The sequence below is a fragment of the Phyllobates terribilis genome, unplaced genomic scaffold (genome assembly GCF_046119375.1).
Source record: "Phyllobates terribilis strain yellow unplaced genomic scaffold, ASM4611937v1 Scaffold_17__1_contigs__length_24005725, whole genome shotgun sequence".
NCBI lineage: Eukaryota > Metazoa > Chordata > Amphibia > Anura > Dendrobatidae > Phyllobates > Phyllobates terribilis.
The window spans coordinates 1,357,833-1,383,622 of record NW_027362777.1 but is presented as its reverse complement, the minus strand read 5'-3'; the positions used below and the strand labels follow the sequence as shown (position 1 = coordinate 1,383,622).

The 25,790-nt window shown below is 44.5% G+C and overlaps 1 protein-coding gene across 2 annotated transcripts in view; it reads right to left on the bottom strand.

The window, feature by feature from the left end:
- Window positions 1-10,270: 10,270 nt before the first annotated feature.
- LOC141176023 (uncharacterized) overlaps window positions 10,271-25,790 on the bottom strand; it is a 33,654-nt gene continuing 18,134 nt past the window's right edge. The window contains exons 2-7 of one of the 2 annotated variants that reach the window (XM_073659996.1): window positions 19,333-19,482; window positions 19,024-19,203; window positions 18,823-18,946; window positions 18,642-18,739; window positions 18,405-18,495; window positions 10,271-14,284 (exon numbers count right to left, since the gene is read on the bottom strand). In XM_073659996.1, the coding sequence (XP_073516097.1) occupies window positions 12,924-14,284; window positions 18,405-18,495; window positions 18,642-18,739; window positions 18,823-18,946; window positions 19,024-19,203; window positions 19,333-19,425 (1,947 nt within the window). In that variant the 5' untranslated portion in view covers window positions 19,426-19,482 and the 3' untranslated portion in view covers window positions 10,271-12,923. The remainder of the gene's footprint in view (window positions 14,285-18,404; window positions 18,496-18,641; window positions 18,740-18,822; window positions 18,947-19,023; window positions 19,204-19,332; window positions 19,483-25,790) is intronic. The other variant, XM_073659997.1, reaches the window with a different exon arrangement.

The following is a 25,790-nucleotide window of genomic DNA, read 5'->3' as shown; positions in this document are numbered from 1 at the left end:
GGGCTGTGTGGGGCTCATGCTGGACATGGGGGGCTGTGTATGGCTCATGCTGGACACGGGAGGGCTGTGTGGGGCTCATGCTGGACATAGGGGGCTGTGTGGGGCTCATGGTGGACACAGGAGAGCTGTGTGGTGCTCATGCTGGACACGGGAGGACTCCGTGGGGCACATACTGGACATGGGAGGGCTGTGTGGGGCTCATGCTGGACATGGGAGGCTGTGTGGGGCTGATGCTAGACATGGGGGGCTGTGTATGGCTCATGCTGGACACCGGAGGGCTGTGTGGGGCTCATGCTGGACATGGGGGGGCTGTGTGGAGCTCATGGTGGACACAGGAGAGCTGTGTGGTGCTCATGCTGGACACGGGAGGACTGTGTGTGGCTCATACTGGACATGGGGGGGGGCTGTGTGGGGCTCATGCTGGACATGGGGGGGCTGTGTGGGGCTCATGCTGGACTTGGGGGCTGTGTGGGGCTCATGCTGGACATGGGGGGCTGTGTGGGGCTCATGCTGGACATGGGGGGGCTGTGTGGGGCTCATGCTGGACATGGGGGGCTTTGTGGGGCTCATGCTGGACATGGGGAGAGGCTGTGTGGGGCTCATGCTCATGTTAATATTAATATTGAGCAGAATTAATTTCAGCCTATTGGTTCGGCCCTCCCCAACAGTCACGGTCTCTCATGTGGCCCCTCGGGAAAATTAATTGCCCACCACTGCCTTATGGGTACCTTTCTCCCATCCCAGTAAGGCCACTGGGTTGCCATCCCCAGCTAATGAGGGGCGTTCCCATGCCTCTCAGGCATAAATATCTGTAACTCCTACCTTTAAATGAGTGTAAGACTCTGTCACAATGAGCACTGTAGTGCTGTGTCCCCTACAGCTGTATAATGTATATATATGCGTATTGCGCTCTGATGTAGCAAGATGTGGGCGAGCTGCCCTTAATAAACATGGATGCCCAGGTTATGAGTCTGCCTTTGACCGCAGAGTGGGACGTGTCTGCGCCTTCTCGCGTATGCGTGGTCAGTTTTGTATGGGTTTCTATCACGGCACCGGCATTTCCGGTCTTTGGAACGCAATTGCACTCCAGAACCATTATATTACTTCCGGACATGCGCAATAGAGATAGCGGGGACGCCGAGATTTCGGCGCTTCTCATGTTTACATTATGGGGTGAGTCATGTGGCTTTTTAAATATGTACAGCTGGTGATCAATTACTAGTAGAAATGGTTTTTATAATGATGATCTGAACTTTTTTTGTCTCTTTAGCACTTATGCACTTTATATATTGCACATACAGTCATATGAAAAAGTTTGGGCACCCCTATTAATCTTAAGCTTAATGTTTTATAAAAATTGGTGTTTTTGCAACAGCTATTTCAGTTTGATATATGTAATAACTGTTGGACACAGTAATGTTTCTGCCTTGAAATGAGGTTTATTGTGCTAACAGAAAATGTGCAATCTGCATTCAAACAAAATTTGACCGGTGCATAAGTATGGGCACCCTTATCATTTTCTTGTTTTAAATACTCCTGCCTACTTTTTACTGACTTACTAAAGCACTTTTTTTGGTTTTGTAACCTCATTGAGCTTTGAACTTTATAGCCAGGTGTATGCAATCATGAGAAAAGCTACTTAAAGTGGCCACTTGCAAGTTGTTCTCCTGTTTGAATCTCCTCTGAAGAGTGGCATCATGGGCTCCTCAAAACAACTGTCAAATGATCTGAAAACAAAGATTATTCAACATAGTTGTTCAGGGGAAGGATACAAAAAGCTGTCTCAGAGATTTAACCTGTCAGTTTCCACTGTGAGGAACATAGTAAGGAAATGGAAGAACATAGGGACAGTTCTTGTTAAGGCCAGAAGTGTCAGGACAAGAAAAACATCAGAAAAGCAGAGAAGAAGAATGGTGAGATCAGTCAAGGACAATCCTCAGACCACCTCCAGAGAGCTGCAGCATCAACTTGCTGCAGATGGTGTCACTGTGCATCGGTCAACTATACAACGCACTTTGCACAAGGAGAAGCTGTATGGGAGAGTGATGCGAAACACCAAGGTTACTTACCGGTAGCCGGTTTTTCCTGAGCCCATGACAGCACACCTTGAGAGGGGATCCGCCCCACCAAGGACAGGAAACCGTCTGAAATAAAAGGGCGGTACCTCTCCCTCGCTTCAGTTGTTTACAGAGCATTGAGAGGACCTCCCTAAACAGGTTAGGCACATAACCAACACCACAATATACAAATACACACCACCCCACACAGTGCACACCAGGGTGTGAGAAACATAGAAAAAATAAGGGGGGGAAACTACGGGTGCTGTCATGGGCTCAGGAAAAACCGGCTACCGGTAAGTAACCTTGGTGTTTTCCCCTCCCCCATGACAGCACACCTTGAGAGAATTTTGGAGAATTTATGAGCACCCTAGGGAGGGACCACCGCCTGAAGTACCCTTCTCCCAAAGGTGAGATCAGAAGAGGATAGATCCAACCGATAGTGCTTAAAGAAGGTGGATGGTGTAGACCAAGTAGCAGCCCTACATATCTGCTCGATCGAGACGTCTGCTCTCTCTGCCCAGGAGGTTGCAACGGCTCTGGTGGAATGAGCCCTCACATTGTCCGGGGCTGGAACCCCTGTGGACGTATAGGCTAAGCAAATGGCCTCCCTGAGCCACCTAGAGATGGTACCCTTGGACACCCCATGACCTTTCCTACACCCTTGAAAGGCCAGGAACAGAGAACAGTCTTTCCTCCACAGACTAGTCATGTGAATGTACTGTAGCAGGGACTTCCTAACATCTAGGCTATGGAACCTGACTTCCCCTGGGTTCTTGGGATTGCTGCAGAACGAGGGTAGCACAATCTCCTGACTACGGTGAAATCTAGATACCACCTTGGGAAGGTATGCTGGATCTGGCCGCAAGGTGACCCTATCCTCAAAGATTTGTGTGTAAGGAGGATTAACCGAGAGGGCCTGCAGATCCCCCACCCTACGGGCTGATGTTAAGGCCACTAGAAGGATGGTCTTAAGGGTGAGAATTTTTGGAGAAACCTTGTGTAGGGGTTCGAATGGTTCACTAGTAAGAGCGTTCAAGACTAAATTCAGGTCCCAAGGAGGAACACCCATGGACCTAACCGGTCCAGCTCTGGCACAGGACTTGATAAACCTCGAGATCCACCTATTCCCAGCCAGATTACAATTGTAGAGTGCTCCCAAAGCTGAAACTTGAACCTTAAGGGTCCCTGTAGCTAGACCCAGGTCCCGCCCCTTTTGCAGAAATTCCAGGATCCCTCTGATCGGAGGTTTGCTCGATAGCGGAATATCTATAACCTCTAGGAATTTACCCCAAACCCTGCTATAAATCTTAGTTGTAATCGGTTTTCTGCTCCCCAATAAAGTAGAAACTAAGCCTGGTGAAAACCCCTTGCTACTCAATAGCGACCTCTCAAATTCCATGCCGAAAGATGGAACCCCCTGGCCTGGGCATGGAATACTGGTCCCTGCATGAGAAGGTCCGGCCTCTCTGGTAGAATCCAGGGATCTGACACCGACATTAGCCGAAGCAGAGAGAACCAAGGCCTCTTGGGCCAAAAAGGGGCTATCAAAATCACCCTGGCGCCTTCCTCCCGGATCTTCCTCACCACTACTGGAATCATCACTAATGGCGGAAAGGCATAGGCCTTCCTGAACCCCCAAGGAATCTGGAGGGCATCTATGGCATGGGGATTTTCTGCCGGATTTAGGGAGCAAAATCTCTGCACCTTTCTGTTTGCCCTTGTGGCGAACAGGTCTATGTCTGGCTGCCCCCATAACTGGACAATCTGATGGAAGACCTCCGGGTTCAACCCCCACTCCCCCTGTCTTAGGGTATGGCGGCTTAGAAAATCTGCCTTCACGTTTTCTATCCCCTTTATGTGAAGGGCGCTGAGGGATAGGAGGTTTCGCTCTGCTAGACCAAGGATCCTGTCTGCCACCACCATCAGAGGGCGTGACCTTGTCCCTCCTTGGTGATTCACATAGGCTACTGCGGTCCGGTTGTCGGACCTGACCTGGACATGGTGATTTTGGATGTGAAGGAGGAAGCCCCTGAGGGATCTTTCTACTGCCCAAAGCTCCTTTAAGTTTGAGGATGATCCCCTCTCGTGGTAAGCCCAGTGACCCTGTATTGAGAGTTCTGCCAGATGACCCCCCCATCCGGAACTGCTTGCGTCGGTCGTAACTACCCGATCTATCGATCTGGACCATTGAACGCCTGTGGTCAGATTTCCCCTGACTGTCCACCACGAAAGAGAATCTACTACTTCTGGGGAGAGAGAGAGCCTGCCTTCTAAACGCCCGTTGCAGGACCTCTGTGCTGACAGGACCTCCCACTGAAGCCGCCTCATATGCCCCTGGGCCCACATTACTGCTGGGAGACAGGCCGTCATAGAACCCAGGAGGGACATTGCCTCTCTCAGAGACATCTCTGGAGCTTGAATGGCCTTCGAGACTAATGCAATTAACCTGCAGATTTTGTCCTCTGGGAGGAAGCAGGTTTGACGACGAGAGTCTAGGATTAGACCCAGAAAGGTCTGAGTCCTGGAGGGGGTTAGTCTTGATTTTTGGAAATTTACTAACCACCCCAGCTGATGCAACACTTCCGTGACCACTAGGAGCTGACTGGAGCAGTGGGCTTCTGTTTTCCCTATTATCAAGAAGTCGTCTAAATATGGCACGATCACTACATTCTTGATCCGTAGGAAGGCTGTCACTTCTGCTATTAGTTTCGTAAATATTCTCGGGGCAATGGAGAGGCCAAAGGGTAGGGCAGCAAACTGAAAATGCCTCAGCTTCCCCTGAATAAACAGGGCTACTCTCAGATACTTCTGATACTCCGGATGGATTGGGACGTGATAATATGCGTCCTTCAAGTCTATTACAGCCATAAAGCAGTTGCGATGTAAGAGCTTCACTGCCGAGCCTACTGACTCCATTTTGAAAGTCTGGTTTTCTACTACTTGGTTCAGACTCCTGAGGTTGATGATGGTCCTTAAGGACCCGTTTGGTTTTTTTATCATGAATAGTGGGGAATAGAACCCCCTCCCTCTCTGTGTTGCTGGTACTTCGAGAAGGACCTGCTTTCCTACTAACTCTAACACTTCTGTTTCCAGGGCTAATTGTTCTTCCTGGACCTTTCGTAGGGGGGTAACCACAAAGGTCCGCCAGGGGGTCTGGCTGAACTGGATCTTCAGGCCCCCACTGATAATTTTCAGAATCCATGGGTTTGTTGTTATCGCGTCCCAAGCTGGAAAAAAGTGGGAAAGCCTTCCACCCACTTCCAGCCTGGCGTCATTGGGAGGATCTCTTCGAACTCGAGGATGGTCCTCCAAACATGTAGCCCGATTCTTTTTTGGACTTGGCTTCCCATTTCTTTTTGTCTCCCGGAGGACGACCCCGGTTAAATTTTCTCCTCCGAAAACTAAATCTTCTTGGTTCCCCCGAAAATCCCGGGAACCCTTTGGTTTTATCGCCTGCTTTTTCTAACAGGTCCTCTAACTTTTGGCCAAACAGGAGTCTACCGTCACACGGGAGGGAGCACAGTTTCTGTTTCGAAGGTAGGTCGCCTGGGCAACCCTTGAGCCACAAGGCCCGCCTGGCTGCGTTGGATAGTCCCGCTGCCCTAGCTGACAGTCTGACCGAGTCAGCTGAAGAGTCGGCCAGGAAGGCCGATGCTGTTTGAATTAAAGGTAGCTCTGCAAGTATTGCCTGTCTGGAGACCTTTTTATCTTTAAGCTGGTCTTCCAGCTGTTGAAGCCACACCATCAAGGACCTCGCCACACAGGTGCTAGCCACCGCTGGTTTTAGGCCACCTGCTGCCGCCTCCCACGTGTGGCGCAGGAAGGAGTCAGCTCTTTTATCCAGGGCATCTTTTAGGACGCCAGAGTCCTCCAAGGGCAGGGAAGATCTCTTTGATGACCTTGCCACAGTCCCGTCCACCTTGGGGATCTTATCCCAAGGTTCCGCATCCTTCTCTTCGAAGGGGTACCTTCTTTTGGAGAAGGAGGGTAAAGCCCCTGATCTCTCAGGTCTCCTCCACTCCCGGTCAATGAGGCCCTGAATCTTACTGTTCACCGGAAATGAGCGTCTCTTCCGCTCTCCCAAGCCCGCAAACATGATGTCCTCCCGGGATTTAGATGCTCTCTCTTCCTCCAGACCCATGGTTGATCTTACTGCCCTAACCAGTCTGTCTGTATTCTCAATGGGGAAGCAGGGTCTACCGCCCCCCGATGAGGAAGAGGACGATGAATCCCACTGCTCCTCGGACTGGGAGGAATCAGAGACGGAGGAAACCTCTCTACGGGGCCTTTTCTTCCCTCTAAGGAACCCCTTCAGGGACCCCTGAACTTCTGCATGTACTATGGACTTTAAATTTGCAGCAAAATCCTGGGAATTCTCAGCTATGGTTTTGGTCACACAGCCCTGGCAAAGTGGTTTCTGCCACTCTACTGAGAGAGAAGCTTGGCAAAGGGCACACATCCTATGCTTTTGCTTGGCACTACTCTTCTTAGGCTCCGGATTCGGAGGCTGTCGCGGAACTGATGATTCCATTCTGGATGGTCCCGAGGCGCTCGAAGCCTTACTCCTGCGGCTGCCACTACGATTACTCGAGCGGCTGTCTGTATACGATGCATCCCTCTGCTTCTGTTGCTGAGGTGGGGGGGTAAGCTGCTGCTCCTGGCTATCTGGATCAGCCATGTCTCAGAAGCGCACCACGCTTCCAGGAAAGCTCCCCCCCCTTAAATATAGGGCCATCCAGCCTCCTCCGGTCTGTGGGTCCTCCCCCTTCGCCAGGCCGGAGCTCCGTTGAAAAAAACCGGCCTGGGACGCTCCGATGGGCGCCGCCATCTTGGATCGGCGCCGCCTCCTGACGTCACCCAGCGCGCCGCTCCCAGCGTGCCCTGCGCCGTGACGTCAGGCGCGTCACACCCGGAAGCGTTCCACACTGCAGGGGGAGGACGGCGCCGCGGTCTCCGGGAGGACAGAGCCTGCCTCACCGCGTGCGCCCCGCTCGGCGCAGAGACCCCAGGGGAAGCTGCGGACGGCGCTTCTGGGATACTGAACCCGGTGCACAGGCCAGTGCCCGCTCTTCCACACCGGGACAGCCCCAGGTAAGTCTTCTTTCTTCCAGACAGGTTCCCCATCAAGGACAGGAAACCAACTGAAGCGAGGGAGAGGTACCGCCCTTTTATTTCAGACGGTTTCCTGTCCTTGGTGGGGCGGATCCTCTCTCAAGGTGTGCTGTCATGGGGGAGGGGAAAAGAAGCCGTTTCTGCAAGTACGCACAAACAGAGTCGGCTGAGGTATGCAAAAGCACATTTGAAGAAGCCTATTTCTTTTTGGAAGAAGGTCCTGTGGACTGATGAAACCAAGATTGAGTTGTTTGGTCATACAAAAAGGCATTATGCATGGTGGCAAAAAAACACAGCATTCCAAGAAAAACACTTGCTACCCACAGTAAAATTTGGTGGAGGTTCCATCATGCTTTGGGGCTGTGTGGTCAATGCCGGCACTGGGAATCTTGTTAAAGTTGAGGGACGCATGGATTCCACTCAGTATCAGCAGATTCTTGGCAATAGTGTTCAAGAATCAGTGATAAAGTTGAAGTTACGCAGTGGATGGATCTTTCAGCAAGACAATGATCCAAAACACCGCTCCAAATCTACTCAGGCATTCATGCAGAGGAACAATTATAATGTTCTGGAATGGCCATCCCAGTCCCCAGACCTGAATATCATTGAACATCTGTGGGATCATTTGAAGAGGCTGTCCATGCTCGGCGACCATCAAACTTAACTGAACTGGAATTGTTTTGTAAAGAGGAATGGTCAAAAATACCTTCATCCAGGATCCAGGAACTCATTAAAAGCTACAGGAAGCGACTAGAGGCTGTTATTTTTGCAAAAGGAGGATCTACTAAATATTAATGTCACTTTTCTGGTGAGGTGCCCATACTTATGCACCTGTCAAATTTTGTTTGAATGCAGATTGCACATTTTCTGTTAGTACAATAAACCTCATTTCAAGGCAGAAACATTACTGTATCCAACAGTTATTACATATATCAAACTGAAATAGCTGTTGCAAAAACACCAATTTTTATAAAACATTAAGCTTAAGATTAATAGGGGTGCCCAAACTTTTTCATATGACTGTATTATATGAATCATGACAAATGATTTATTGATGGTATTTGTATCATATCTAAAATGTATATGCTATATTAATTACTGCCAATCAATTTGTGTGATTAAGCAGGCTTAAATACTCTGCACATTGCACTTTCACATTGCTTGAGAAAAGTCCACATCTTTGGACCAAAATGTTGCTACAGCCACATGGGCTATTAAAAGACAATTTTTTCATCATCCGTTTGTGTGCTGCCTCCATTCTCTTTTTGGATATCTATCTATCCATCCATATATCCATCTAGATATCTATCTATCCATATATCTATCTATCTATTATCTATCAGTAGATGGATAGATAGTTATATAGATAGATAAGTAATAGATATATAGATGATAGATAGACTGCTAGATAGATAATAGATTAATAGATAAATGGATAATAGATACATAGTTTACAGGGGGACCCCAGAAAAAAAATTGAGGTAGGCTCCCGCTATAAAATCTAACCAGTAAAGGCAAAACAGACAGCTGTGGGCCGATATTAATAGCCAGGGAAGGGGCGATGGATACTAGCCCCCTCCGAGGCTAATAACATCAGCTCTCATCTGCCCCAGAAAAGGCGCATCCACAAGATGCGCCAAATCTGGCACTTAGCCTCCGCTGTTCCCACTGCCATGTAGCGATGGCAAGTGGGATAATAGGGTTGGGGTTCATGTCAGCCTTCTATTGGCAGTAAAGTGGTACCATGGCACTCCTATGTATGGTGCACAAGTAGGATCTAATCCCTTGAAAACTGTAGAAAAAGACTTTTCACTCGTAGTGAATCAAAGAATATTATGAATATATTTATTTAAAATGCTGCAATCCAACAAGTGAAGACATTTCAGTCAAGAGACCTTCATCAGTACAACAGATTGCACAAAATAAACCGTATAAACTAACGTTGTGGATAAGCAGTGAGCACTGCAATGGCGGGAACGTGCTTCAGCAGCGTTGCAGCTTCCAGCTCACCCAACTGGTGTGCGATGTCACCACTAGTGTTGAGCGAGTATGTTCTGTTCCGAGTATTCTCAGGCCGAGCTCCGAGTATTTACAGCTGCTCGGTGATATGTTTGAATCGCTCCCGTGTGCATGATTTGCAACTGTTTGACAGCTTTATTACATGTGAAGAATGTGTAAGAAATAGACATTCCTTACATGTAGTAAAAATGTCAAACAGTTGCAAATCATGCACACGAGAGCGATTCAAACACATCACCGAGCAACTGTAAATACTCGGAGCTCGGCCCAAGCATACTTGGCGAAAGGGTTAATAGAACATACTCACTCAACCTTGCATATGTGGAGAAGGATTTGTGAGCTGCAGAGGGCAGTTGCTGAGTACCAGCTTCAACACGCCCGTCGATATTCAGGTCAGCCTCCGCACATAAGAGCTGATGAGTGGACATGGATGTCTGACATCTGTGCCATCCTCCAAAACTTTGAGGACTCCACCAAGATGGTGAGCGGCGATGATGCCATAATTAGCATCACCATCCCGCTTCTCTGTCTACTGAAACGCTCGCTGCTCACAATTAAAAAGGAGGCATTGCAGGCGGAGCACGATGAGATGGAGCAAGGAACTGTGCAGGGTGATGCCACACAACCAGCCTCATCTCAGTGCAGATTGGGTGATAATGAGGAGGAAAAGGAGGAGGAACAGGAGCTGGTTTCTTGTGCTACAGATGGTAATACCCACACAACATTCATATAGTCTGTTCAGCGTGGATGGCCTGAGGAGAGGGAGAATGAGGAGGAGGACCAGGAGGAGGCGGAGAACATGGACAGTCGTCCTTTTGGTCAGGACAGTGAAGTCTTGCCTGTTGGCAGTCTGGCACACATGGCTGAGTTTATGTTCCGCTGCCTTTCCCGTGACCCTTTACGTTGTATGCATTTTGGATGACAGTAATTACAGGTTGGCCACACTTCAAGGCCCACGCTACAAGGAGAACTTTCTAACTCTCCTTCCTGTGGCGGAGAGGTGTAATAGAATGTTGCAGTACCAGAAGGCCCTTGTTGAGGAATTATTAAAAAAATTGCTATCTGAAAATGCTGGGGGCAGAGGTCACAGTTCGTTGGACATCCAAGGAGTACAGGAGAGAGAGACACAAATCCAATCCAGCAGAGGCAGGGGAACAATGTCAAAGGGGTGGGACAGTTTTCTCAGACCCTCCCAGCGCCCAAGTCCTGATGCGCGGGGTACTCTGACAAAGGAGGAAACATTTTTGGAAGATGCTTAAGGAGTACCTTGCCGACCGTACCAACCTACTCCTTGATTCCTCTGTGCCTTATAATTATTGGGTATCCAAGCTGGACACGTGGCATGAACTTGCTCTCTACGCCTTGGAGGTCTTGGCCTGCCCTGCCGCTAACGTTTTGTCAGAGCGGGTTTTTAGTGCCGCCGGAGGCATTATAACTGATAGGCACATCTGTTTTTCAACTGAAAATGCTGACAGGCTACCTCTTATAAAAATGAACAAAAGCTGGATTGGGACGGACTTCTCAACACCACCGGATGATAGCAGTGTTTTTTTGAGGTCTACTCCCATGCACCTCTACACACCCAGACATGGGTATTCGCTTCCTGATTTTGTCCATTTTCTGTTGTCCTCCTCCTTCTCCACCACCATATCACCAGGTTGAACGTGATGCAACACCCACATAATTTTTCTTAAGGGTGTTGTTTATGATGCCCATAGGAACAATTTTTTTAATGAAGACCTCTACGTCTCTTTAAAGGGGTATTTGAGTGCGTCCAATTTTTGGCAGCCCTTGCAGTCACAGCATGGGCATTACCACTATAGCAGACCCACTCCTTAATAATGGGAACAACAAAGCATAGCCGGCTGATGGCCCTCTAACAATAGTGAGGGACGACTGCTGGCCCTCTAACAATAGTAAAGGCCGACTGATGGCCTTGTAAAAATAGGCTTTGTGACTTTCACAGTCCCTCCTTCATAAATGAAACAGGATGTGTCTGATCATGTCTCACACACTACATGACCAGATAAGGTAGTAAAATGTTAAAATTTCATTTACCGGTGAATATATTTTTCACCGTTGAAGGCAAAAAGTGAAAAACACATCAAAAACAGTACGTGTAAACATAGCCCAAGGTGTCGAGGAGCATTTTTGTTTTTGGTTATTTATTTTGCCTTATATACAAGTCATTACCCTAGAAAGAATGTTCCTTTACATTTTTTCCAGGAAAATCCATTTTGGCTTCATTTTTGTATGTTTTATTGTGAGTCTGTAAAAGTGACGTAATACTCTGACAACATTGTTCACAGCATTGGCCCGGGAGTCAGAGATGCTCATGCTGTTCCCATATCATTTGAGCACTGTTCCCATCGATTTGACCAATTTTTAGGCCCCCTCCAGACCTCTGGGGGAGGGGGGGGGACCGCCAGAAAAATACTCGAGTTTCCCATTGACTTACATTGGGCTCGTTGCTCGGGTCGAGCGCCCAAGCATTATGATTTGCCTGACCCAAGCAATGAGCACCCGTCCATTTTATTGCTCGCTCATCAATAGGTTCTATACATCCCAACCCCCCTTCTTTTTTAATCCTCTGGTTCATTCCCTCTTCTCCGTGGCACGCCAACATCACATCACTCACACAAATTTTGATACTTTGATTCTGTGACTTCTAGTCCGACTTACTTACTGATATTTTTACATCATGCTATATTTATTTTTGGATGAAACTTATCACATGCATTTTATTATTATTTTCTCAACTTCATTCATCTTATAAACAATATGTAATTATATATTTTGAAATCTTTTATCATTTCGTCTTAAATTATTTACAATGTTAAACTGCCCAAGATGAACTTTCACATATCATGTGTTCTTTTCTGGCTCCACATTTTTTCAAATTCACCAGTGTATATACTGTATATGGCTGCGTTCTGTCACTTGGCATATGTTTATTTGTCATGAGTCGCTAGTATGCTACTTCAAAACGCTTAGACAATAAAAAAATATATATATTATTCTAGTGTGGATCTGGATTTACTGTTATCTACTAGCAGCACGGATTTTCCACTTTTCTTTCCTTTCCACATACTACTGGTTTGGGCCAGATCCTGGACCATCTGGGTCAAATTTGCCACGTGATCACAGAGTGTACAAACTGGATCCATTGGTGGGGAAAAAAAAGTATCGGCCAGACGTAATGTCACTCATGGACAGGCAGTGAGACACGGTAGTCAAACATTCTGAGGTCAGATACCAAGAAAGCACATAGAAAACTAAAGTGAAAAGACAAAGGTGAAGTCAAGTCATGATCTGAGGTCATAATACCAGGAAGATAGCGGATCAGAGCAAATAGGTTAGACAAAGAAATTGTCAGAACTACGTCCAAGGTCAGACAGCAAAGGATAAACAATCAGAGCATTGAAATACAAGACAAACCACTGAGCAGATGGTAAGTCTGGCAGAGGTCTGAGAAAGAGAGCTCAGCTAAGTAATTGGGTAATCACCTGGAACAGTGAACACCTGAAAGAAGCTCAGCACCTCTCAGACTCAGATTGGACAGCTGAGCTGTCCATCAAAGCACCGACAGCTGAGCACACCCCGCACCAGAATGAACGACTGAGGTATCAGTCACAGCGTCCAAGACACTCTGAGCGGAGGAATCGTGACACTCTGATGTTTATTAAGCTGATGTTTATTAAGAGTTGATTATAGTGTAAAACATTTCCCACATTAAGAACATGAAAAAGGCTTCTCTCCTGCGTGACTGCTCTGGTGACTAAGAAGAGAGGATCTCTTCACAAAACATTTTCCACATTCTGAACAGGAAAAAGGCTTCTCCCCTGTGTGGTTTCTCTGGTGCGTAACCAAATCTGATTTCTGGTTAAAACATTTCCCACATTCTGAACATGAATACGGCTTCTCCCCTGTGTGAGTTCTTTGGTGTATCATAAGATTCCATTTATGGTTAAAATATTTCCCACATTCTGAACAGGAAAAAGGCTTCTCCCCTGTGTGAGTTCTTTGGTGTATCATAAGATTCCATTTATGGTTAAAATATTTATCACATTCTGAACAAGAAAAAGGCTTCTCCCCTGTGTGCGTTCTCTGGTGACTAACAAAAACTGATTTCCGGTTAAAACATTTCCCACATTCTGAACAAGAAAAAGGCTTCTCCCCTGTGTGCGTTCTCTGGTGAATAGCAAGATCTGATTTCTGTTTAAAACGTTTCCCACATTCTGAACAGGAAAAAGGCTTCTCCCCTGTGTGGGTTCTCTGGTGACTAACAAAAACTGATTTCCGGTTAAAACATTTCCCACATTCTGAACAAGAAAAAGGCTTCTCCCCAGTGTGCGTTCTCTGGTGAATAGCAAGATCTGATTTCTGTTTAAAACGTTTCCCACATTCTGAACAGGAAAAAGGCTTCTCCCCTGTGTGGGTTCTCTGGTGACTAACAAAAACTGATTTCCGGTTAAAACATTTCCCACATTCTGAACAAGAAAAAGGCTTCTCCCCTGTGTGGGTTCTCTGGTGGCTATCGAGATGCGCTTTCCGGTTAAAACATTTCCCACATTCTGAACAGGAAAAAGGCTTCTCCCCTGTGTGGGTTCTCTGGTGGCTATCAAGATGCGCTTTCCGGTTAAAACATTTCCCACATTCTGAACATGAAAATGGCTTCTCCACTGTATGAGTTCTCTGGTGACTAACAAGATCTGATTTCTGGTTAAGACTTTTCCTACACTTGGAAAAAGAAAATCTATTCTCTTGTGTGTGGATTTTTTGATCTTTAAGAAAAGATTTTTCAATGGGAAAACTATTTCCATATTCTGAATGTGATAATGGCTTCTTTGCTTTAGGAGCAGTTCGCTTTTTAATGCTTATTTTGTGACTTTGATTTTCCTTAGTAGTCGGTAATGAATCAGAAGACAGGACCTGTTTCAAAGGATCAGATGACAGATCTTTGCAGTGAAGGGATGATGGTATATCCGGGGTAATGGCATTCATTTCAATTGTATCCTGTGGGATCTCAAGATCATCTGATTTAAAAATTGAAGATGTCAGCTGTCCCTCTGATTTCCTGGTACAGTCATCTGCTAAGAATAAAACCAATTATTACTTTTGAATAAAATATCCTTGAGTTTTATATTTTTGAGCATTTCTACTTAGACTGTCTGTAAAAAACTGAACTATTCACCAAGACAATGACAGGTCACAGTCTAATAAAACCTCATAGGATGAACCAGTAGTGCGTGGTGTTCAACTGTTTGTTCATTCTGCCTCCAAAATATGGAATAAAAAGTCACCAAACAATGTTATGTAGGGGAAAATAATATCAATAAAAACTTCTACTCATCTCACAAAAAAACAAGCCCCCACTCAGGTCCATCATCTGTCAGTGGAAAAACAGAGGTTTCCACATTATTAGTGGCTCAAAGGCTCTTGAAAAGCAACATGGCTTCCATAAACTAATACAGTAATATCCACCCTCCCAAAGTCAAATCTCCCTCTCACTTCTGAGCCTTGCAGTGTGCCCAAACCACATTTAGCATCCATGTATTTGGCATTACTACAACCCCTGGCAAAAATTATGGAATCACCAGGCTCGGAGGACGTTCATTCAGTTGTTTAATGTTGTTGAAAAAAAGCAGATCACAGACATGGCACAAAACTAAAGTCATTTCAAATGGCAACTTTAGGGCTTTAAGAAACACTAAAAGAAATCAAGATAAAAAATGTGGTACTCAGTAAGGGTAATTTTTTTCAGACCAAGCAGAGGGAAAAAATTATGGAATCACTCAATTCTGAGGAAAAAATTATGGAATCACACTGTCAATTTTCATTTCCAAGACTAACACCCGCATCAAATTAGATCTGCTCGTTAGCTTGCATCTAAAAAGGAGTGATCACACCTTGGAGAGCTGTTGCACCAAGTGGACTGACATGAATCATGGCTCCAACACGAGAGATGTCAATTAAAATAAAGGAGAGGATTATCAAACTCTTAAAAGAAGTTAAATCATCACGCAATGTTGCAAAAGATGTTGGTTGCTCACAGTCAGCTGTGTCTAAAATCTGGACCAAATACAAACAACATGGGAAGGTTGTTAAGGCAAACATACTGGTAGACCAAGGAAGACATCAAAGAGTCAAGACCGGAAACTTAGAGCAATATGTCTCCAAAACAGGAAATGCACAACAAAACAAATGAGGAACGAATGGGAGGAAACTGGAGTCAATGTCTGTGACCGAACCGTAAGAAACTGCCTAAAGGAAATGGGATTTACATACAGAAAAGCTAAACATAAGCCATCATTAACACCTAAACAGAAAAAAACAAGGTTACAATGGGGTAAGGAAAAGCAATCGTGGACTGTAGATGACTGGATGACAGTCATATTCAGTGATGAATCACGAATCTGCATTGGGCAAGGTGATTGTAGCACCCCCTTACCGCCGCGGTCCCGATCCGGCGTCCTCCTGCTCCCCTGCTGCTGCTGGTGCGCGCAGCTTCCTGAGCACTGTGCTTAGGGCGCGCACGCTCCATCCCTCTTAAAGGGGCCTCGCGCGCAGTCCTAAAGAGTCCCCGGCCAATGGCCGGAGGACTTCCCCTATATAAGGCACCTCCTCCAAAATGGAGGTGCCTGTGCAAGGTTGTTGTTTGTCATTGATGATATGGGGCTGCATGTCAGGTAAAGGCACTCTGGAGATGGCTGTCATTACAGCTTCAATAAATGACCAAGTTTACATTGATATTTTGGACAGTTTTCTTATCTCATCAATTGAAAGGATGTTTGGGGATGATGACATCATTTTGCAAGATGATAATGCATCCTGCCATAGAGCAAAAACTGTGAAAACATTCCTTGAAAGAAGACACATAAGGTCAATGTCATGGCCTGCAAATAGTCCGGATCTCAATCCAATTGAAAATCTTTGGTGGAAGTTGAAGAAAATGGTCCATGACAAGGCTCCAACCTGCAAAGCTGATCTGGCAACAGCAATCAGAGAAAGTTGGAGCCAGATTGATAAAGAGTACTGTTTGTCACTCATTAAGTCCATGCCTCAGAGACTGCAAGCTGTTATTAAAGCCAGAGGTGGTGCAACAAAATACTAGTGATGTATTGGAGTGCTTTTTTGTGTGTTTGTTTTTCATGATTCCAGAATTTTTTCCTCAGAATTGAGTGATCCCAGAATTTTTTCCCTCTGCTTGGTCTGAAAAAAATTACCCTTACTGAGTACCACATTTTTAATCTTGATTTCTTTTAGTGTTTCTTTAGTTTTGTGCCATGTCTGTGATCGGCTTTTTTTCAAAAAACATTAAACAACTGAATGAACATCCTCCGAGCACGGTGATTCCATAATTTTTGCCAGGGGTTGTATAGTGAGGAAATCCCACTTAATTTATGCTGTGTGTCTCCTGGAGCACAATCTGGGCACTATGTGTTGGGCAATAAAATGGCAAATGTGCGATTTTCACTCTCCAACATCCACTGTGTGCTAATTTACAGTAAGAGAATGTGGAGTCAAAGTAGTCACTGCTCCTATAGATTAATTCACTGAGGGTTACAATTTCCAAAATGGAGTCCCCTTATGGGGATTTCTACTGCTCTGGTTTTCTGACATTTTGTCATATTAAGGCTTCTGCAAATGGTGTGTCCCATCTCCCCTGGGATCAGCTCCTGCAACGTCTGCTTCTCTCACCAGGAGCCACCTTATTCATTCAGCAGGCGGCGATGGTAATGGAGGAGATGTCGGAACCAGAAGCTGTGGGCGGTACAGACTCTGGTCAGGGTGCCTGGGACCTGTAGTACGATCCAGTCTGGCAGTATGGGTTGTGTGCTGTCCATCTGAAGTAGTCTGCTCTCTGATTCAGCCATTGGGAAAGCACCACACCCTACTAAAGCTGGAAGCATATTGCCGGAAGCTGCCAGATACAGCCTTGTTCTCCTCTGGTTCAGTCCTCTGTGCTCAGCTCCCGGCTTGTGTATTTGTCTCCTGTTGTGATCTCGGCCCATTTACTGACTACTCTTGTGTCTTCTGATTTTGTATTTTCTCTGCCCTCCTGGTTCTGACCCAACTACCTGACTATTCTTCTTCCCATCTAACACCACAGAACAGCCTGTAAAGTTAGACCTCGGGCATTTGGAAGAGACAATGGAGACCTTCTTTTAAAGACTACCAGGGAGTTGCAGACTCACATAAGTGAGGCAGGATAATCCCACTAAACAAATAGACAGAATAAAAAAAAATATGCTACATCTGCAATAAGAACTTATGTATGAGAGGAGAGCATCAAGACTAAATGGGAGTTGCACTCATTTATGGTGGACCATTGGAGCTACTATGAGTCCTGACCAGAAGAGTAGAGAAAGTATTAGTGCCCCCATTTCAGGAGAGATTGTGCAGTAATCTGAATTCTTTAGGATTGAAAACATAATGGAATTTATGACGTGGAGTGAATCCATGAAACCAGGGGTCGAGCCATGCCAACACATCTCCTGCAGGCGGGAATAAATGTATATTACAGCCATCAGCCACGCACAGCTTAGAGATATATCATGGTACAGGTGTAATTTTTTTTTGTATAGTTTATCATGATCCTGTTTGAAGTTAGTTGGTTTTAAAAAATATTTAAAATTCAGGATAAAGGGAAACTCTGCTGCTATTGTACAGAAATTCACACTTGGCCTCACTGCACATTTAATGCTGTTGATCATAAAAGTGACGTTTGGCCAGAAAGACTGGACCTGGTCTTGTAGGGACCATATGAGCACATTCAGCAACACAGAAGGGAGAGAAGGTAGATTCATCCAATAAGATATCACGGATCTAGGAAGCCAACAGCATCATTACCCTCCGCTTTCTCTCAGAGGCCCATTATAATTTTTCTTCAAGTGATTTTCTCACTTGGCAGCACATTCTACGTACGCGGTCATTTGGCTTTGTATTTTACAGATCTGGGAAGGTAACGGTCAGGGTCATCTAATCCCAGGGAGTAGGTGGATCCTTCAGGTTGTAAGTTCTCTAGAAAATGGCTTTCCCAATTCACAAAGTAATTTGAACATTTTCGGATGGAGGAGAATGTTGTGGTCTAGCGGTAAAATGGTGATCACACGACTGATACAGCCGGACTACATCACCGATAAAGCAGCCACAGCCGGTGACAGAGAAGAATCTGTCACTTCTCAGCACTTAGTGGCTATTACTACTCACCTCGGTAGTCATATGTAGGAATCTCTTCTTTACACCGCTCATCACCACTCACATATGTCTCTGTAGTATTAATATGGGGCAGATCTTCACCCTGAAACAAATATTGTAAAAGTCACAGACAGATTGAGAAGTCACATCTATGATCAGCTCTAATCCATCTCCACAGTTCTCACACAAGACCTTCACAGTCATTTATACATTATAGGGGAGATCTCATGACACCTTCTCTCCATCTACCTGATGATCCTGAGGAACATTGGGATCTTCTTGTTTACAGTCCAGTGGAAGAAGAGGATAGGGACATCTCTCTGGTGTTGTTCTCTTACTGGATAGATCTGGGGGAAACACATACAGGGACTGAATTCATTCTTTACATACAGATAATTATAGGCCGTGTGTGTTTAGTCCTGTCTATTACCTGGTGATGTGAGGGACTGGGGAACCTCCATCATGACGTCTTGGTACAAATCTTTGTGTCCTTCTAAATACTCCCACTCCTCCATGGAGAAATAGACAGTGACATCCTGACATCTTATAGGAACCTGACACATACAATGATACAGTCATCCCCCTGATCCTTTCATACTGTATAATGTCCCAGCATTCCCAGCAGCGTCACCTCTCCAGTCAGCAGCTCAATCATTTTGTAGGTGAGTTCTACGATCTTCTGGTCATTGATGTCCTCATGTATGAAGAGGTGAGATGGAGGCCCTGTGATTGGGCTCAGGGTTCTTCCCCATCCCTCAGACACAGGGTCCTGACAGCGCTCACTAGAGGTCTTCTTCACTACTGTGTAATCCTGGTTATGGAAATACATATAAATAAATCTCACTACATACATTTCCAGAGTCCTCACCTCTCCAGTTCTGTTCATCTGTTATTCCCATAGATAAGAATGATGTAATGTGATCTCATCAGAATCTCTCACCTCTCCAGTAAGCCGGAAGAGGATCTCTAGGGTGAGGTGTAATATCCTCTCCGCCATCTTGTCTCTATCCATATCCATCTTTGATGGGTCCATAAGGAAAATTCTCTTAAATAGAAGATCTTCACTGAGAGGATCTGATATTGTAGAGACCTGAATGAGAAGATGATGAGCCTATATAACATCATAAAGATCCTGTGTAATAATACAATTACTGGGAATAATAAGGGAAACATAGGAGGAGATTTATTATTTTACAGTATTTAGTTTTCTGCTTTACATCTAGTAATAAAATCTATATATTTTAGGCCACAGACACCAAGCAGTTTCTTCCTCGGAGTCTGTAGCTGAACACGTTTCTCATAAACTCATCTTCCATAAAGCTAATTCTCGTCTCATTTACCAACACTGCAATCGGCATTAGCAATACTGCAGGAGATATTCATTACACGTATCATGAGAAATAACTACTTCATGATGAGGACGACATCTTCATCTTCTACTACGGCTCTAGAAACATATTTAGCCAGATTTCTCACTGACTACATCTCCAACGGCCGTCTATATGAATGTTTCCAGTCTTCCCCGGACTGTAATCTTCTATCACGTTAGATCTCATGTCTGATTCACACACAGAAGTTTGAGGCTTTGATACACGGTAAGGTTTTTAACCCCTTTACAACCCAAGGTGGTTTGCACGTAAATAACCAGGCCAATTTTTACAATTCTGACCACTGTCACTTTATGAGGTAATTACTCTGGAACACTTCAACGGATCCCCCAGATTCAGAGAATGTTTTTTTGTGACATATTGTACTTCATGATTGTGGTAAAATTTCTTCGATATCACTTGCGTTTATTTGTGAAAAAAATGGAAATTTGGCGAAAATTTAGAAAATTTTGCAATTTTCAAAATTTGAATTTCCATGCCCTTAAATCAGAGAGATATGTCACACAAAATAGTTAATAAATAACATTTCCCACATGTCTACTTTACATCAGCACAATTGTGGAACCAACATTTTTTTTTATTGGGGAGCTATAAGGGTTAAAAGTTGACCAGCGATTTCTCATTTTTCCAACAAAATTTACAAAACAATTTTTTTAGGGACCACATCATATTTAAAGTCACTTTGAGGGGTCTTTATGACAGAAAATACCCAAAAGTGACACCATTCTAAAAAACTGCACCCCTCAAGGTGCTCAAAACCACATTCAAGAACTTTATTAACCCTTCAGGTGCTTCACAGGAATTTTTGGAATGTGGAAGAAAAAAATTAACATTTAACTTTTTTCACAAAAATGTTATTTTAGACCCAATTTTTTTTTTCGCAGGGTTAACAGGAAAAAATGGACCCCAAAATTTGTTGTGCAATTTCTCCTGAGTAAGTAGATACCCCATATGTGCGGGAAAACCACTGTTTGGGCGCATGGCAGGGTTCGGAAGGGAAGGAGCGCCATTTGACTTTTTGAATATAAAATTTGCTTGAATAATTAGCGGACGCCATGTTGCATTTGTGGAGCCCCTGATGTGCCTAAACAGTAGAAACCCCCCACAAGTGACACCATTTTGGAAACTAGATCCCTCAGGGAACTTATCTAGATGTGTGGTGAGCACCTTAAACCCCCAGGTGCTTCACAGAAGTTTATAACATTGAGCCGTAAAAATAAAATTTTCACATTTTTCCCACAAAAATGTTTTTCAGCCCCCACTTTTGCATTTTCATAAGGGTAACAGGAGAAATTGCACCATGCAGTTTGTTGTGCAATTTCTCCTGAGTAAGCAGATACCCCATATGTGGGGGAAAACCACTGTTTTGGCGCACGGCAGGGTTCGGAAGGGAAGGAGTGCCATTTGACTTTTTGAATGTAAAATTTGCTTGAATAATTAGCGGACGCCATGTTGCATTTGGGGAGCCCCTGATGTGCCTAAACAGTGGAAACCCCCACATGTGACCCCATTTTGGAAACTAGACCCCTTAGGGAACTTATCTAGATGTGTGGTGAGCATCTTGAACCCCCACGTCCCTTACAGAAGTTTATAACATGGAGCCGTGAAAATAAAAAATCTAACTTTTTCCACAAAAATGATGTTTTAGCCCCAAATTTTTTATTTTCACAAGGGTTAGAGGAGAAAATGGACCCCAAAAACTTTTGTGCAATTTCTCCTGAGTACGCAAATACCCCATATGTGGGGAAAATACAGTGTTTGGGAGCACGGCAGAGTTCAGAAGGGAAGGAGCACTGTGTGACTTTTTGAACGCAAAATCGGCTGGAATCGAGAGCGGACGCCATGTCGAGTTTGGAGAGCCCCTGATGTGCCAAAATAGTTGAAACCCCCCACAAGTGACCCCATTTCGGAAACTACACCCCTCAAGGATTTTATCAAGGGGTATAGTGAACATTTTGAACACAGAGGTACGACACAGAATTTGATGACATTAGGTCATCATATTGAATAAGTTGTCATTAGTCTTGAGCGCAAGTGCTCGCTACTTGAGTTTGCATTGGGTATTCAGGTATGCACCATGTATCACGGGTGCTCAAGCGAAATTCTCGAGACCCCGCCCGCATGTTTCACGGTTATTAGACACCCCCAAAAAAACATGCGGGGATCGCTCGTGAATGGCAGGCAATCCTCGTGAGGTTTTTTTGGCAGCGAAGCATATGGGGCGGAGACTCGAGCACCCGCGATACTCAATGCATACCCGAGCACCCGATGCAAACTCAAGTAGCGAGCACTTGCGTTCAACACTAGTTGCCAGATCGTCATCGTTTTTTTTTTTTTACTTTTGAAAATAACAACAACCCTAACCCCAACCCTAACATTAGCACAACCCTAACCCCAACCCCAGCGTTTATTTTTTACGCCGTTCCTAGTGCGGTATAAAAGATTAGACGACCTTATTCTTCGGGTCGGTGCGACTACAGAGAAACCAGAATGATATCAGGTTTTTATGATTGACAGCTGTCACACACTAAAAGACACATATTTTGTAAAATCTAGTTTTTGCATCGCCATATTTTGAGAGCTATAATTTTTCCATATTTTGGCCGACAGAGTCATGTGATGGCTTCTTTTTTGCGGGATGAGTTGACGTTTTTATTGGTGCCATTTTCAGGCACGTGACATTTTTTGATCGCTTTCTATTCCAGCTTTTGGGAGGCAGAATAAACAAAAACCAACAATTTAGGAATTATTGTTTTTTTAAAAAAAAAATTATTCTACTCCGCGTGTGGTAAAATTAATAAGGTAGCTTTATTCTTTGGGTCAGTACGTTTACAGCGGTACCACATTTATATCGTTTTTCTATGTTTTGGCGCTTTTACACAATAAAAGCTATTTTATAGAAAAAAATATTTTTTTGCATCGCTTTATTCTGAGAGCTATAACTTTTTGATTTGGAGCTATATGGCGGCTTGTTTTTTGCGGGACAAGATGACGTTTTCAGCTGTAACATTTTTATTTATATTCGTCTTTTTGATCGCGTGTTATTCCATTTTTTGTTTGGCGGTATGATGATAAAGCATTGCTTTTTGCTTCGTTTTTTTTTTTACCGTGTTCACTGAAGGGGTTAACTAGTGGGACAGTTTTATAGGTCAGGTCGTTACGGACGCGGCGATACCAAATATGTGTACTTTTATTGTTTGGTGGTTTTTTTTCATAATATTTATTGATTGGTACATTATATTTTTATTTTTGGTGGATTATTTTTTATATTTTTACAATTTTTTTTTTTTTTCACTTTCTGAGAGTTTTTTTACTTTGTCCCACTCTGGGACTTTCACTTTTTTTATTCTGATCGCCTGCATAGCAAAGGGATGGAGAACCATCCCTGTGCCATGCAGGCAGTCAGTGCTGCACAGTGAGAAGATTGTTTGGTCATGCACTGCGCATGACCAAAAAATCTTCCTGCTGTCTGGTGACCCGGATGTTGTCATGACGACATCGGGTCGTCATGGCAACACCCGGGAAGCCGTGGCAGACAGCGCTGGAGGCCGGAAGATGAGGTGAGTATTGCGATCACCTCCCCTTAGCCACTGCAATGCTGCGATCGACTTCGATCGCAGCATTGCGGGGTTTAATGTGCCGGGAGCAGTGTGGCACCGCTCCCTGCACATAGTACCGGGTGTCAGCTGTGACAATCAGCTGACACCCAGCGGAGATCGCGCCCGCACAGCCTGTGTGCGCGCGCGATCGCGATGACGTACTAATACGGGTCAGGCTCTTAAGTCCCAGGGCACAGACGCGTATTAGTACGTCATGGGCTTTAAAGGAGTTAATATTATACAGAGTAGGACTATCCCGAATGGGTTCATCTTGCCATGGTGTGATAGCTTTCATGCTATTTTTGATCAAAAACAGTGTTGCTAAGAACCCTATTTTATTTAACCCCTTTCTGACCCAGGGCATATTAGTACGTATCTGTGCCCTGGGCCTTATGGGCCTGATACGCATTAATACGGCCTGGCGATTTCGCCCGCGCACAAGCGGTGCGGGCGAGATCGCCGCCGTGTGTCAGCTGATTGTCACAGCTGACACCCGGTGTTATGTGCAAGGAGCGGTCCCGCACCGCTCCCGACACATTAACCCCCGAAATGCTGCGATTGAAATCGATTGCAGCATTCCGGTGGCAAGAGGAGGTAAGCGCGATACTTACTTTCTCTGCCGGCGTCCAAATCCGGTCCCGGATGTTGCCATGGTGACCCGACGTCATCATGACAACATCCGGGTCACCAGGAGGCATGAAGTTGTTTTGGTCATGTGCAGTGCACGACCAAAGTAACTTTCTCCCTGTGCAGCGCTGACAGGCTGCATGGCATAGGGAGCTGCTGCTCTCTATGCCATGCAGACGATCAGGCTGCAAAAAGTGAAAGTGCCATAGTGGGACAATGTGAACAAGTAATAAAAATGTCAGAAAGTGAAAAAAAAAAAAAAAAAAATTGTAAAAATATTATATTATACCCATAAATAAATAATCTTATGAAAAAAAAATAAACCAATAAAAGTACACATATTTGGTATCACCACGTCCGGAACAACTTGACCTATAAAACTGTCCCACTACTTAACCGCTTTAGTGAACACGGTAAAAAAAAAAACGAAACATAAAATGATGTTTTATCATCACACCGCCAAACAAAAAATGGAATAAAATGCGATCAAAAAGACGAATGTAAATAAAAATGGTACCGCTGAAAACGTCATCTTGTCCCGCAAAAAACAAGCCGCAATACAGCTCCAACAACAGAGAAATAAAAAAGTTATAGTTCTCAGAATAAAGCGATGTAAAAACAATTATTTTTTCTATAAAATAGTTTTTATTGTGTAAAAGCGCCAAAATATATATATATATATATATATATATATATATATATATATATATATATATATATATATATATATATATATATATATATAAAAAAAAAAAAAAAAAATGCGGTACCACTGTAAACGTACTGACCCAAAGAATAAAGCTGCCTTATCAATTTTACCACACGCAGAAAGGCATATAAAAAAACAAAAAAAACAATTCCTGAATTGTTGGCTTTTGTTTATCCTGACTCCCAAAAATCGGAATAGAAAGCGATCAAAAAATGTCATTTGCCCGAAAATGATACCGATAAAAACATCAACTTGTCCCGTAAAAAAACAAACCATCACATGACTGTCGGCCGAAATCTGGAAAAATTATAGCTCTCAAAATATGGCGATGCAAAAACTAGTCTTTGCAAAAAAATGTGTCTTTTAGTGTGTGACAGCTGTCAATCATAAAAACCCGATAAGATTCTGGTATCGCTGTAATTGCACCGACCCGAAGAATAACGTCTTCTAATCACTTATACCACACGAGGAACGGCGTAAAAAATAAACTTTAGGGTTAGGGTTGTGCTATGGTTAGGGTTGTGCTAGGGATTGGGATTAGGGTTAGGCTAAGGTTAGGGTTAGGCTAGGGTTAGGTTTGGGCTAAGGTTTGGGTTGGGGTTGGGATTTTTTCAGAAGTAAAGAAAAAGAAAATGACGACGATATGGTGACTAGTGAGTGCAAGTACTCGCTACTTGAGTTTGCATCGGGTGCTTGGGTATGCACAGAGTATGGCAGGTGCTCGAGTGACATGCTCGAGTCTCCTCCTCAAATGTTTTGCAGCTGTTATACAGCCAAAAAAACCTTATGGGGATTGCCTGCCATGCACGAGCGATCCCAGCATGTTTTTTTTTTGGGTGTCTAATAAAAAAACATGCGGGGCAGGGACTCAAGCATGTCACTTGAGCACCCGCGATACTTGGTGCATACCCTAGTACCTGATGCAAACTCAAATAGCGAGCACTTGCACTCAAGACTAATGACAACTTATTCAATATGATGACCTAATGTTATCAAATTCTGTGTCGTACCTCTGGGTTCAAAATGTTCACTATACCCCTTGATAAAATCCTGGAGGGGTGTAGCTTCCAAAATG